Source organism: Eschrichtius robustus, chromosome X, assembly GCF_028021215.1.
Source record: "Eschrichtius robustus isolate mEscRob2 chromosome X, mEscRob2.pri, whole genome shotgun sequence".
In the NCBI taxonomy this organism is placed as follows: Eukaryota; Metazoa; Chordata; class Mammalia; order Artiodactyla; family Eschrichtiidae; genus Eschrichtius; species Eschrichtius robustus.
The window spans coordinates 131,291,684-131,304,373 of record NC_090845.1 but is presented as its reverse complement, the minus strand read 5'-3'; the positions used below and the strand labels follow the sequence as shown (position 1 = coordinate 131,304,373).

Here is a 12,690-nt window from a genome sequence, read left to right as displayed (position 1 = left end):
TGGCTGCTGCTCTGGCTCAGGCCCCCTCTTCCTCATCGCTCACAGCCTCTGCACACAGGGATGGGAAGGACCTGGGATCCCATCCATTGACCCTGAGCAGATGCTCCAGGACCTGCCACTTGCTGGTCTCCGCGTGGGCCCGGGGACCCCACAGGAACTCGTAGCGGGCGGGGTCGCTGTGGGGCACCTGCTGGTACTCCACGTAACCCTCCTGCACCCACACTTTGGTGAGGAGCTCCCTGGGCTCCCCGTAGATGCAGTGCTGCTTCCCTGCATACACCCCCATGATGCTGAGCAATTCCCAGACCTCCTCCTCAGGGGCGTGGTCGCCCTCCAGGGGGATCATGGCCAGGACCATCACCAGGAGGCCGGCCTTGGGCATGCTCTGCCCATCGCTCAGCACTGCATCACAGGTGAGGCCCAGGGTGGGGACCAGGACGTAGGTGCGCTCGTGGGGGTCCACCTCCTTCACGTCCACGCCAAACACCAGCTGCATGCACTCGCAAGCTTCGCTGAAGACCACGGGGAACTGGTCCCAGTGGTCTCTGAAGACGATATTCAGCATCTCCGCCTTGGAGGTCAGCTCCTTGGTGCGATACTTGAGGAGCAGGAATGCCACCAGGTCAGCCACCTTCAGTGGTAGTGGGTCTAAGTGCAAGGGATCCACATCTTCCTGGTCATGCCAGGTGCTCGGCCCCTCCTCGTCTTGGCTGCTGGAGTCATCGTCTTCAGATTGGCTCCACGGAGTGGCGGCCATGGCAGTAGGGGAGGGGCTCTGGGGGGGACTGGGTTCCCCAGCATCAGTCCCCTCCTCCAGGGTGACCTGGAACAGGACAGGGTAGGAGGAGGAGGAGGAGGAGGGCGAGGGGGATGCGGCCTCCTCCCCCTCAGCCCCGAACAGCTGCGCCTCCACCGGGCCCTGGGCCTGGACTGGGGCCTGAAGGTCTGCCTCAGGCTGGCGCAGCTCACTCATCTCGACCAGGGGCCTGATGACTGGGGTCGGGCCGCCGACGGGAGTCTGGGCAGGGGTGACAGGTGGGGACCACGGGCCTGGGGGAGAGAGGGGATGTGAGTAGCCTCGGCTGAGACACGCACCCTGGGCAGCTCTGACGAAGGCCACTTACAGGGCTCGCCTGGAGGGGTGCCCTCGGGCCTCACAGGGGCGCTCCTCCTGGGCGGCCTGTCCCCTGCCAACCTGAAGAAGGAAGCGAGGTGGCCCCTCAGGGTGCAGCCAGCGCAGCCCCAGGTACCGACCGGGGCTGAGAGGGCTGTGGGGAGGTGCGGTGACTTGGGCCTTGTGGGGTCCCCTCTGTTCTGGGACGGGGAGCCCCTGGGTGCACACTCAGGGCGCGCACCTCACCTTGACTCCTGGCGCTGCCTGGGCCTCCTCTGCTCTGTGGCCTGAGGACACGTGCCTCAGACCTGGGCCTTCGCCTCCCGGTTCCTGGAGCCCCTGTAAGAGGAATGGAGGGCGCACGTCGGGTGTAGATTGTGGCACAGCCCTGGGCCCCTCGGTGCTGGTAGGAGGGGTGGGCCGGACTCTGTGAGGTTCCCAGTGTCCTGGCGTGGGTGGCCCCCTGTGTGCTCACTCAGGGCAGGGCCTCCCCTTCCCCCTGGCAGGGCCTGGGCCCTCTGTCTGCTGTCCTGAGGCAAAATTCTCAAGACACATTCCCTGCACTGAAAAGCAGGAAGGGAGGACCTCCACATCTGGCCATGGTGCCCAGGGGCTAACAGGGCTCACAAGGGACAAGCAAACGCCGTGGGGTCCATCTGTGCTGGGACGATGGCGGTCGGCTCAGTCTCCACCTTGACACCCTGCAGGGCCTGGGACAGCTCCCTCTGCTGACTGTGACTCACCTGCATAAGACACCAGAAGAGGAAGTGAGGGGCAGTGTACCCACCTATTCTGGGACACCCACGGCTGACAAAAGGGGCAGGGCCGGCTGGGCTCCAAGTACTCTGTGAGGAGGGGTCTCCCCAGTGCTCACGATGCCCACTGCCAGGGCCTGAGGCCAGTCCCATGGCGCGAGGCCCCCTGGCCGAGACCAGCCGTCTGGATGAGGAGGCTGGCGTGCGGGCCCCACGGGGGTTTCCAGGGCTGGCAGGAGGGATTCCTGTGGGCCCCCTCTTTGTGGTGAGGGTGTGGTCTCCTCACCCCTCCCTCAGGGTCTTCACCTTGACTCCTGGCGGCTCCGGGGCTCCTCCCGCTGCTGAGCAGATGTGCTCCCTAGATGCCCCGATGCCATCCTCCCATGCCGGGTCCCCCCTCCCCAGCATGCTGCCCCGCCCCCACGCAGGGCCCCCTCTGTTCTGGAAGGCTGCGTTCTCAGTCCGGGCCCAGGACCCTCGGCCCTATTCCCGTGGAGCCTGGCCCTGCTGACCGATTCCCCCTGAAGCCTGAGCCGCTCAGCAGCCCCCAAGCACGGGGCAGCAGGAAGGCGCGTCACCCTGGCCTCCCTGCCCGGGCTCCCGCGGGGGACAGGGGACAGCCGGGCCCCTGGGGTCACTGCTCTCAGGGGGTTGGGGAGCTACAGCTCTCCACGAGGGCGGATCGGGCCTTTCCCTCCCTGGCTCATCCTGGGGCGCCTCAGACCCAGGCCCTCCCCACACCCCCGGGCCTGAGCCTCCTGATCCCTCAACCCAGACCCTCACCGGGTCCAACCTGCAAGGCTGCCCTTCGGGGGCGGCACCTGGAGCCAAAAGCCCAGGACCCAGGGGCACAGCAGGGGCGGAGAGAGGCCCCAGGGTTCTGGAGTCCAAGTGCCGACCCTCCCTCAGGGTCTCCAACTAATGTCCCTGCAGGTCCTGGGCTGGTCCGTCTTCATCCAGAGACGCTGCTGCTCACACCAGCTCCCCATCCTCTCTAAGTCCCGGATGCAGAAGTTGGGACACACCTCGTGTGCTCTTCCCACCCAGGGCCTCCCAGGCCTGGCAGCAGGGGCGGGGTTCAGTGGGATCCCCTAAGCGCTCCCTCAGGGTGCTCACTCTCACTGTGGGCTCACGTGACTCTCCCCGCTGCCCCCCTGTGACCCCGCCACTCATACCAGGCGCCCAGTCTCTGTGGGACCCGGATGAGGAAGTCAGGGTAGGCTGCCACCTGCTCATCACGCCACAGGGCTTCCACAGCGGAGGGCGGGGACGGATTTCTCCAGGACACACCACACCCCACCCACGTTCTCGGGTCCAGTGTCCCCTCAGCCCTCCCTCAGGGTCCTCACCTTGACTCACGGTAGGACCTGGGATTCTCCCCTCCCCCCAGCGGAGGCCCCGCCTCTGATCCCAGGACCCCAGTCTCTCTGAGACCCGGATGTCAGGAAGTGCCGCACGTGCTCATCCCGCCCTGTGGCCTCCCAGGGCCCACTCTGGTCTGGGGTCCATGTTCCCCTCAGTCCTCCCTCAGGGCCCTCACCTTGACTCCTCGCAGGACCTGGGATTCTCTCCCGTGCCCGCCTGAGACCCCACCCCTTACGCCCTCTCCCCAGCCTCTCTGAGACCCCGCCCCTTTACACCCCCTCCCCAGCCTCTCTGAGACCCGGATGTCAGGAAGTGCTGCACGTGCTCATCCCGCCCTATGGCCTCCCAGGCCCACACTGTTCTGGGGTCCATGTTCCCCTCAGTCCTCCCTCAGGGCCCTCACCTTGACTCCTCGCAGGACCTGGGATTCTCTCCCGTGCCCGCCTGAGACCCCACCCCTTATGCCCCCTCCCCAACCTCTCTGAGTCACCGCCCCTTTCACCCCGTCCCCAGCGTCTCTGAGACCCGGATGACAGGAAGTGCCGCACGTGCTCATCCCGCCCTGTGGCCTCCCAGGGCCCACTCTGTTCTGGGGCCTAGCTTCCCCTCAGTCCTCCCTCAATGCTCTCACCTTGACTCCACGCAGGACCTGGGATTCTCTCCCGTGCCCGCCAGACACCCCACCCCTTATGCCCCTCCCCAGCCTCTCTGAGACCACGCCCCTTACACACCCTCCCCAGCGTCTCTGAGACCCGGATGTCAGGAGGTGCTGCACGTGCTCATCCCACCCTATGGCCTCCAACGGCCAAGTCTGTTCTGGGGTCCAGGTTCCCCTCAGTCCTCCCTCAGTGCTCTCACCTTGACTCCACGCAGGACCTGGGATTCTCTCCCTTGCCCACCAGACACCTCGGCCCTTACGCCCCCTCTCCAGCCTCTCTGAGACCCGGATGTCAGGAAGTGCTGCACGTGCTCATCCTGCCCTATGGCCTCCCAGGGCCCACTCTGTTCTGGGGCCTAGCTTCCCCTCAGTCCTCCCTCAGGGCCCTCACCTTGACTCCTCGCAGGACCTGGGATTCTCTCCTGTGCCCGCCTGAGACCCCACCCCTTATGCTCCCTCCCCAGCCTCTCTGAGACCCCGCCCCTTACACCCCCTCCCCAGCCTCTCTGAGACCCCGCCCCTTGCACCCCCTCCCCAGCGTCTCTGAGACCCGGATGTCAGGAAGTGCTGCACGTGCTCATCTCGCCCTATGGCCTCCCAGGGCCCACTCTGTTCTGGGGCCTAGCTTCCCCCCAGTCTTCCCTCAGGGCCCTCACCTTGACTCCTTGCAGGACCTGGGATGCTCTCCTGTGCCCACCTAAGACCCCGCCCCTTACACCCCCTCCCCAGCCTCTCAAAATCCCCGTCCCTTACACACCCTCCACAGCCTCTCTGAGACCCCGCCCCTTACACCCCCTCCCCAGCATCTCTGAGTCCCCGCCCCTTACACCCCCTCCCCAGCCTCTCTGAGTCCCCGCCCCTTACACCTCCTCCCCAGCGTCTCTGAGACCCCTATGTCAGGAAGTGCTGCACGTGCTCTTCCCGCCCTGTGGCCTCCCAGGGCCCACACTGATCTGGGGTCCATGTTCCCCTCAGTCCTCCCTCAGGGCCCTCACTTTGACTCCTTGCAGGACCTGGGATTCTCTCCCGTGCCCACCAGACACCCCGCACCTTACACCCCCTCCCCAAACTCTCTGAGTCCCCGCCCCTTACACCCCCTCCCCAGCCTCTCTGAGTCCCCGCCCCTTACACCCCCTCCCCAGCGTCTCTGAGACCCGGAAGTCAGGAGGTGCTGCACGTGCTCATCCCACCCTATGGCCTCCAACGGCCAAGTCTGTTCTGGGGTCCAGGTTCCCCTCAGTCCTCCCTCAGTGCTCTCACCTTGACTCCACGCAGGAGCTGGGATTCTCTCCCGTGCCCACCAGACACCTCGGCCCTTACACCCCCTCCCCAGCCTCTCTGAGTCCCCGCCCCTTACACACCCTCCCCAGCGACTCTGAGACCCGGATGTCAGGAAGTGTTGCACGTGCTCATCCCGCCCTGTGGCCTCCCAGGGCCCACTCTGTTCTGGGGTCCATGTTCCCCTCAGTCCTCCCTCAGGGCCCTCACCTTGACTCCTCGCAGGACCTGGGATGCTCTCCTGTGCCCACCAGACACCCCGCCCCTTATACCCGGGCCTAGCCTCTTTGAGACCCCGCCCCTTATACCCGCTCCGCAGTCTGAGTCCCTGACCCTTATACCCTTCCCTGCCTTCAGCCCTGGGAGGCCCTGAGGCGGGATGAGCACTTGGCAGCAAGTCCTGACTTACGTATCCAGGTCTCAGAAGGCTTAGGAACAGGTATAAGCGGCTGGTCTCAGGTGTGCTATGGCCAGAATCCCAGCTCGTGCGTGCAGTCAAGGTGAGGGCCCTGAGGGAGGACTGAGGGGAACATGGACCCCAGAACAGACTTGGCCGTTGGAGGCCACAGGGCGGGATGAGCACGTGTAGCACTTCCTGACATCCGGGTCTCAGAGACGCTGGGGAGGGGGTGTAAGGGGTGGGGTCTCAGAGAGGCTGGGGAGGGGGCATAAGGGGTGGGGTCTCATGCGGGCACAGGAGAGAATCCCAGGTCCTGCGTGGAGTCAAGGTGAGAGCACTGAGGGAGGACTGAGGGGAACCTGGACCCCAGAACAGAGTGGGCCCTGGGAGGCCATAGGGCGGGATGAGCACGTGCAGCACTTCCTGACATCTGAGTCTCAGAGAAGCTGGGGACCTGGGATAAGGGGCGGGGCCTCATGAGCGCAGAGGGTAAAATGTCAGGTCCCTGGTGGACTAAGGTTAGGGCCCTTAGGCAGGACTGAGGGGACCCTGAGGGAGGACAAAAGGGACCCACCAGATCCCCACCTTGCAGGTGGCCCTGGGAGGCCCCGGGGCGGGATGAGCACAGTAGGCCTGTCCTGACTTCCTGACGTCCGGGTCTCTGAGAGACTGGAGACCTGGTATACGGAGCAGGGAGTCACACTGGCAGACGCGACAGTCCCAGGTCCCGCCCAGAGTCCAGCCTGCACGCGAGGAAGGAGGGATCGAGGACGTTAGACCCCCACACAGGGAGGGATCCTTTGCCCTTCCGCGGGGTCTTGGAGGCGCCAGAGCACGGTCAGCAGAGGAGATGTTTCCTGACTTCTGGCTCAGGGTCCTCGGGAGGTCAGGTGTTTGGTGTGAGGGGTGAGGCTTCAGGTCCGCAGAGGGTGGACTCCCAGGACCCCGAGGGAGGACTGAGCAGACCCCCAGCCCTGGTACAGGGGCCTGAACAGAAACCTGCCCCTGTGGTCAGTGCTGGGAGGCCAGGCAGGATGTGAGGAGGAGGTGAGGACCCAGCATGTCCCCATCCTCGGACCCTCGGGAGGCCCTGGGCAGGTGTGGCCACATGTGGGGCCCCCTCACTGCCTTCTGTTCAGACTCGGGGTCCTGTTGTGAGTTTCCCCTCAGGCCCGCAAAGGGGAGGGTCCAGGCCCTTAAGGGGAACGGTGAGCACTACGAGCGAGCCCCGAGGGGACCACCCACCCCCAAACTCAGAACTGGGGGGATCTCACAGAGTCCGGCCCACCCCTCCTACCAGCACCGAGGGGCCCAGAGCTGTGCCACAATCTACACCCGAGGTGCGCCCTCCATTCCCCTTATAGGGGCTCCAGGAACCGGGAGGCGAAGGCCCAGGTCTGAGGGACGTGTCCTCAGGCCACAGAGCAGAGGAGGCCCAGGCAGCGCCAGGAGTCAAGGTGAGGTGCGCGCCCTGAGTGTGCACCCAGGGGCTCCCCCTCCCAGAACAGAGGGGACCCCACAAGGCCCAAGTCACCGCACCTCCCCACAGCCCTCTCAGCCCCGGTCGGTACCTGGGGCTGTGCTGGCTGCACCCTGAGGAGCCACCTCGCTTCCTTCTTCAGGTTGGCAGGGGACAGGCCGCCCAGGAGGAGCGCCCCTGTGAGGCCCGAGGGCACCCCTCCAGGCGAGCCCTGTAAGTGGCCTTTGTCAGAGCTGCCCAGGGTGCTTTTCTCCACCGAGGCCGCTCACACCCCCTCTCACCCACAGGCCCGTGGTCCGTATCTGTCACCCCTGCCCAGACTCCCGTCGGCGGCCCGACCCCAGTCATCAGGCCCCTGGTCGAGATGAGTGAGCTGCGCCAGCCTGAGGCAGACCTTCAGGCCCCAGTCCAGGCCCAGGGCCCGGTGGAGGCGCAGCTGTTCGGGGCTGAGGGGGAGGAGGCCGCATCCCCCTCGTCCTCCTCCTCCCCCGTCGCCCCCTCCTTCTCCGCCTATGCCGAGTCCTTGCCCCAGGAGGCACTTACTGTGCTGAAGTCTCACCTGGTGGAATTCCTGCTCCTCAAGTATCGCACCAAGGAGCCGATCTGCAAGGCGGAGATGCTGAACATGGTCCTCCGTGACCATCGGGACCACTTCCCCGTGGTCTTCAGCCGAGCTTGCGAGAGCATGCAGCTGGTGTTTGGCGTGGACGTGAAGGAGGTGGACCCCCGCGAGTGCACCTACGTCCTGGTCCCCACCCTGGGCCTCACCTGTGATGCAGTGCTGAGCGATGGGCAGAGCATGCCCAAGGCCGGCCTCCTGGTGCTGATTCTGTGCCAGATCGCCCAGTACGGTGACCACGCCCCTGAGGAGGAGGTCTGGGAATTGCTGAGCATCATAGGGGTGTATGCAGGGAAGCAGCACTGCATCTATGGAGAGCCCAGGGAGCTCCTCACCAAAGTGTGGGTGCAGGAGGGCTACCTGGAGTACCGGCAGGTGCCCCACAGCGACCCCGCCCGCTACGAGTTCCTGTGGGGTCCCCGGGCCCACGCGGAGACCAGCAAGTGGCAGGTCCTGGAGCATCTGCTCAGGGTCAATACCGTGGGTCCCACGTCTGCAGGGGCTGTGAGCGATGAGGAAGAGGGGGCCTGAGCCAGAGCAGCAGCCAGGCTCCTTCCAGGCCCAAGTTCACTGGTAGGAAGTGAGGTTGGTCCTTCACTCTGAGTTTGAAGAGAGAGCGGTCGAGTTTCCAAGTAGTGAGGGCCCCTGCGAGTGGGGGGAACATGGTGTGTAGCATCTTTGGGTTCCTGTTGTGTATGATGACATGGAATATCATCTGTTTTCTTTAGGAATTTTTCAAATGTTATTCGTTTTAATGGAAGACTAAACTAGCTTCAGTGTCTAACTTTGTGAATGACTTTGATTAGAATGTGTTTATAATTACCCAGTTTAAGAACAAGAGTTTTGCTGTTTTGTAAAAGAGATTGGGGACTCTCCCATTTCATTTTGTGACCCTGAGGCAGATAACGTGGAATCGGAATCAGAACTGCTCTGGAAATGTGAAAGTACTTAGCAGTAATATAGATGGGGGAAGAATTAGAAAAATAAAAGTAATCGTAGTGAGTTTTTGCTTCTTATCCTTCTTGTCTGTCATTCTGTAAAACTAAGCTATCTCTGTTTAGTTGGATTTGCACGGTGATTTACGAAAGCATGAAAAACTTGATTTGAGTAAGTAAGCCCCCTGCTCTCCGGCTTATTTATTCGGCAGCCCTCCACGGAGCCTCTGCTCTCCGGAAGGGCCTGTGTTAGTAGCGGGAACGCTAGGAAAAGCAGGACACACCCACACCTAGGGGGATGGTCTAGGAGCCGCAGTCACATGAGGAAGGTGGTGAGACGTCCCCCAAGTCCCACAGAACAAGTCAACACGGGACGAGGCGGTGGGGCTCCAGGAGCGAGCCCTGAAGTGTAAGTGCCCCGAGCCAGGGCAGTTTGGGCCTCTGGGAAGCGGGGCTTCCTTCTGTGGGAGGTGATGGTGATGGAGCTGGGTGGTGGCAGCAGCCAGACCTGCAGAGGGTGTGTCTTGGGTTTGAGGGGAAAGTCTGAAATGGGACATGGCTGTGAGATGTCCTTATGGATCATGGATAAAGGCGAGAGGAATCCCGTCCTGGGGCAGGAAGGAAGGGGTGCCGGCTCTTGTCGCGTCGCGGTGGACCACACTGAAGCGGCAGGTGTTTTATCCCCACCATCTGCAAGGATTTCCAGAGAAGTGAGGATCTTGCGCTTTGAAGTACTGCTCAGTATTCCCTGGGCTGGCCCTGCTCTCCCTGCCCTGGGAGAGCCAGTTACCAACTATATTGAAACGACTATTTTAGTCACCTGGAGTTTACTTTGGCCACCTGTGAGCAAGGTCTAGATTTCACTGGGATGAAACGGATGAAAATAGGTGGTTTGAACGAAGAGAGGCTGCCAAAGCGGAAAGGACTCGCTGTGTGACTGGAATCCTGGGAGCTTTGCGTGAGCTGCGCCCAGCTGGGGAAAACACCACCCCTCCCTCCCCGCCGACAGACACACACACACACACATCCAAATTGAATAATACATCCTCCAGGAGTAAAACACACAGAGCAGCAATTTTGGCTGGTTTTCTATTCCGTTTCCTATGGAGCTGCAAATTCTCTGAGATGTCATGAAAAGAAAAGAATTTCCAGAGGAAAGAGGGACAGAGTCTGGGATCAGAATAATACTAGAAATAAGTCCTAGCCACTAAAGAAGCAATGTCCGCCAGTGTCCCCGGGTTCAGGCAGGTTCAGAAATGTGGCGGCATCAGAGACCCACAGGTTCGGGCCGTGACCTGGCATCGAAAGGAAGGAGCAACTTCTGGGCCTAATGAGATTGTGAGGTCACTGCCGTGGGAGGTGCAGACGGCGCCGGGGGCTAAAGAGGCAGCCCTCCCTGCTGAGCGCCGTAGAGCAACGTGAACGTTAACGTGTGATCCTGGATTTGAAGCACCTGCCACATAGCAGGCGGGCACTTGGAAAAGGAGGAGAATTTCAAGGCCAACGTGACCTGCTCAGACACTCCTGCCGGAAAAGAAGGGGATTTTGTCATCACAAATGGTAAGCGCTGCTTCTGTTGAGCCTCTACTAGGCAGCGTGGGCTTGGAGAGACGTCAGGTGCTCGTCCCCATCCTGCCTTCCTCTCCTCCCCGCACAAATGGGGACACAGCACTGCCAGTCCTCTTTACTTAGGAGGGGTCACGTGATGACCTTTTGCCACTGAATTCTGAGCAGAAGCACTTTTGTCACGGCCAACTGTGTAGAAGGCACAGCGGGGCCGGGGGTTAATCCTCAAGGCATGACAACACAGACACAGACCACTGTGTTTCCTCCCCCAGGGTCTTAAGTCCTGCACCTTTGACCCTTAGATGTGAGATGCCAGACTCTGTGCCTTTAAGGCCCTGGGCAGGGTTGGAGGTGTTCCAGAGAGAGGCTGCGCCACAGGGAGCCCGCGGAGGGAATTCCCCCAAGCCACCCGCACCCTTAGGTCCCTGAGCGGCACCCATCCGTCCCCGCGGGGCTGTGCTGAGTCTCTGTCAGGAGGGCAGCCGCCAGCTGCCAAACGGCCCTGTTGCGGTCGGGGGCGTCCTCGGGGGGCCCAGCCCCGAGTCCCCCCCGGGGGTGACCCCGCTGCCCCCAGCGCCCACTCTCTCCGGAACCTGGCCTCGGTCTGCGCAGCCTGGCTTCTGCCCTGCCTGTCCCCCCACTGAGAGCCGCTTAGGCCCCGGTCCTGATGACCTCATGCACGTGTGTTTATCTGAAAGTGCCAGAGAAGCATCCCCTCGCACCAATATCATGCTTCGGGTGGAGCTGGCAGGACGTGATGTAGCCACCCGGCGAGTCTCCTCGTGGTTGGCAAATGATAATCATGGCCGCGTGGATGTGGGGCGAATCTCTGTGCTTCCGAGTTGTTTTGAAATCATTCCCTACGTAATGCCCAAATGTTTGAGTACACTGATGGCCTTCTGAATGTGACCGTGAGGTTTTGGTTTTTGAGCCTGAGTGCGAGAGGCAGAGGGGCGTCTTGTGAGCCCCGCGCAGGGCCGGCTAGGACTCTGGTGTCCCCGATCAGGGTGTCTGAGCAGAGGGCCAGGCTGCAGCAGATGGCAGGGGTGGTCCCCAGGGCGCTCCCCCAGGCCCCAGCCACCCGCAGACCCGCATGAGGATGTGGAAAGGAGCCAGGCAGGAGAGGGCTTTGGGGTCCCGGTGATGCAGGCTGTGAAGAGGGTCAGCCGCCCCAGAGAGGGGGAAGGGGCAGCGCCCACCAGACCCCATGTGACCTGCCCTGGGCTGGCCGGGGGCGGCCGGTGGGAGCAGGCGCCTCTGCCGGCGAGCTGCAGCCCTGGACCCCAGCAGGAAATGGGTGCTCCGGGACCAGACCCCCGTGGGGCACTCCCGGGGGAAAGCAGGGATTCCTAGTGCCCGTTCGTGCCGTGAACTGACTGATGGGGGACAGCGCCAGCCCAGGCACGGCCGCGGCAGGCAGGGCAGCAGCGGCCGGGACACGCCAAGAGCACCCCAGGGACATTCCGGGAGGCACTTTTCAGGGGGGCAGCAGTACCCTCCCCAGTAGACTCTGGACGAGCACACACCACCCCGGCACCCAGCCAGTCCTGACCAGGGCGGGGCAGAGCACACGGGAGCTCCCTGCCCATCAGCGGGAAGGTCTGACGTCCTCTGCGTGCCCTGAGCCTGCCCCGTGAGGGGCTGGTGTGAGTTGTCTCAGCCGTGGCCCTGTTTCCCGAGAAGCCCCCGTTCCCGGGCCCCAGCTAAAGTCTGCTCTGAGCTCCAGCCCCCTTGGCAAAGCGCTGACCTCCTGCCTGCCTCTCGCCTACCCTCCTCTGTGGCAACCATCGCCGGCTGCTGCTTGAGGGGCCTTCGTGAGCAAGTAAGGGGTCCCGGGCCTTTGCCTGTCCTTGGTCCCTGAGCTGGGGCTGGGCACAGGGACGGGGCTGGGCACAGGGATAGGGCTGGGATGGTGGCGGGATGCAGGGTGTGAAGCCAAGGGACATTCACAAGACAGCAGCAGGGTGCAAAGCCACGTGCGCTCAAGCATCCAGAGGAGGTGCATCCACAGGGCCCTGAAGGGCACAGACACTCACGCCCGTGAGGACACTGTGAGAGTCCTCCAGCCCGGCGGTCCCCGTGCTTTGAATGCAGGCTTGCCGCCTGCCTGACAGCCAGTCTGCCGGGGGAAGTGAGCCTGCAGGAGAAGGTGGGGCCACCACGCCGCCGGGAGAGACGGGAGCGGAGTGGGCAGTGGAAGGAGAGAGCAGGGCCCAAGCCTGCGCAGAAGAGCCGCCTTCAGAGGGCCGTGCCTCGGACCCCCACGTCCAGATGGAAACCTTCTCCATCCTCACGCCCTCTCTGCTAGATCCCACCTCTCCTCCAGGGTCTCATCTTCATTTCAGGGGAGGTGGCGTCTTGACAGGGTTTAGGAGAGTCCCCGTGGGCAGGGTCCGACGTCAGGCTCTCAGCGTCCTCATCTGTAGAATGGAGAGTGTAACAGTACAACTTCTGAGCCTTGATATGAGATTGTGTTCGGTTCCTGGAGCCGCCCAACAAGGTAGCACAAATTGAAGTCGC

General features: G+C 62.9%; 2 protein-coding genes across 2 annotated transcripts; one reads left to right on the top strand and one right to left on the bottom strand.

Moving 5' to 3' along the window:
* Positions 1-16: 16 nt before the first annotated feature.
* Positions 17-973, bottom strand: LOC137757440 (melanoma-associated antigen 10-like). Its single transcript, XM_068534131.1, has 2 exons — positions 836-973; positions 17-673 (listed from the first exon to the last, which is right to left on the bottom strand). Exons 1-2 carry the CDS (start codon positions 971-973, stop codon positions 17-19), a joined length of 795 nt encoding a protein of 264 aa, XP_068390232.1.
* Positions 974-7,414: 6,441 nt separating this feature from the next.
* LOC137757259 (melanoma-associated antigen 9-like) lies at positions 7,415-8,200 on the top strand. Its single transcript, XM_068533943.1, has one exon. The coding sequence runs from the start codon at positions 7,415-7,417 to the stop codon at positions 8,198-8,200; it is 786 nt and encodes a 261-aa protein (XP_068390044.1).
* Positions 8,201-12,690: the final 4,490 nt, after the last annotated feature.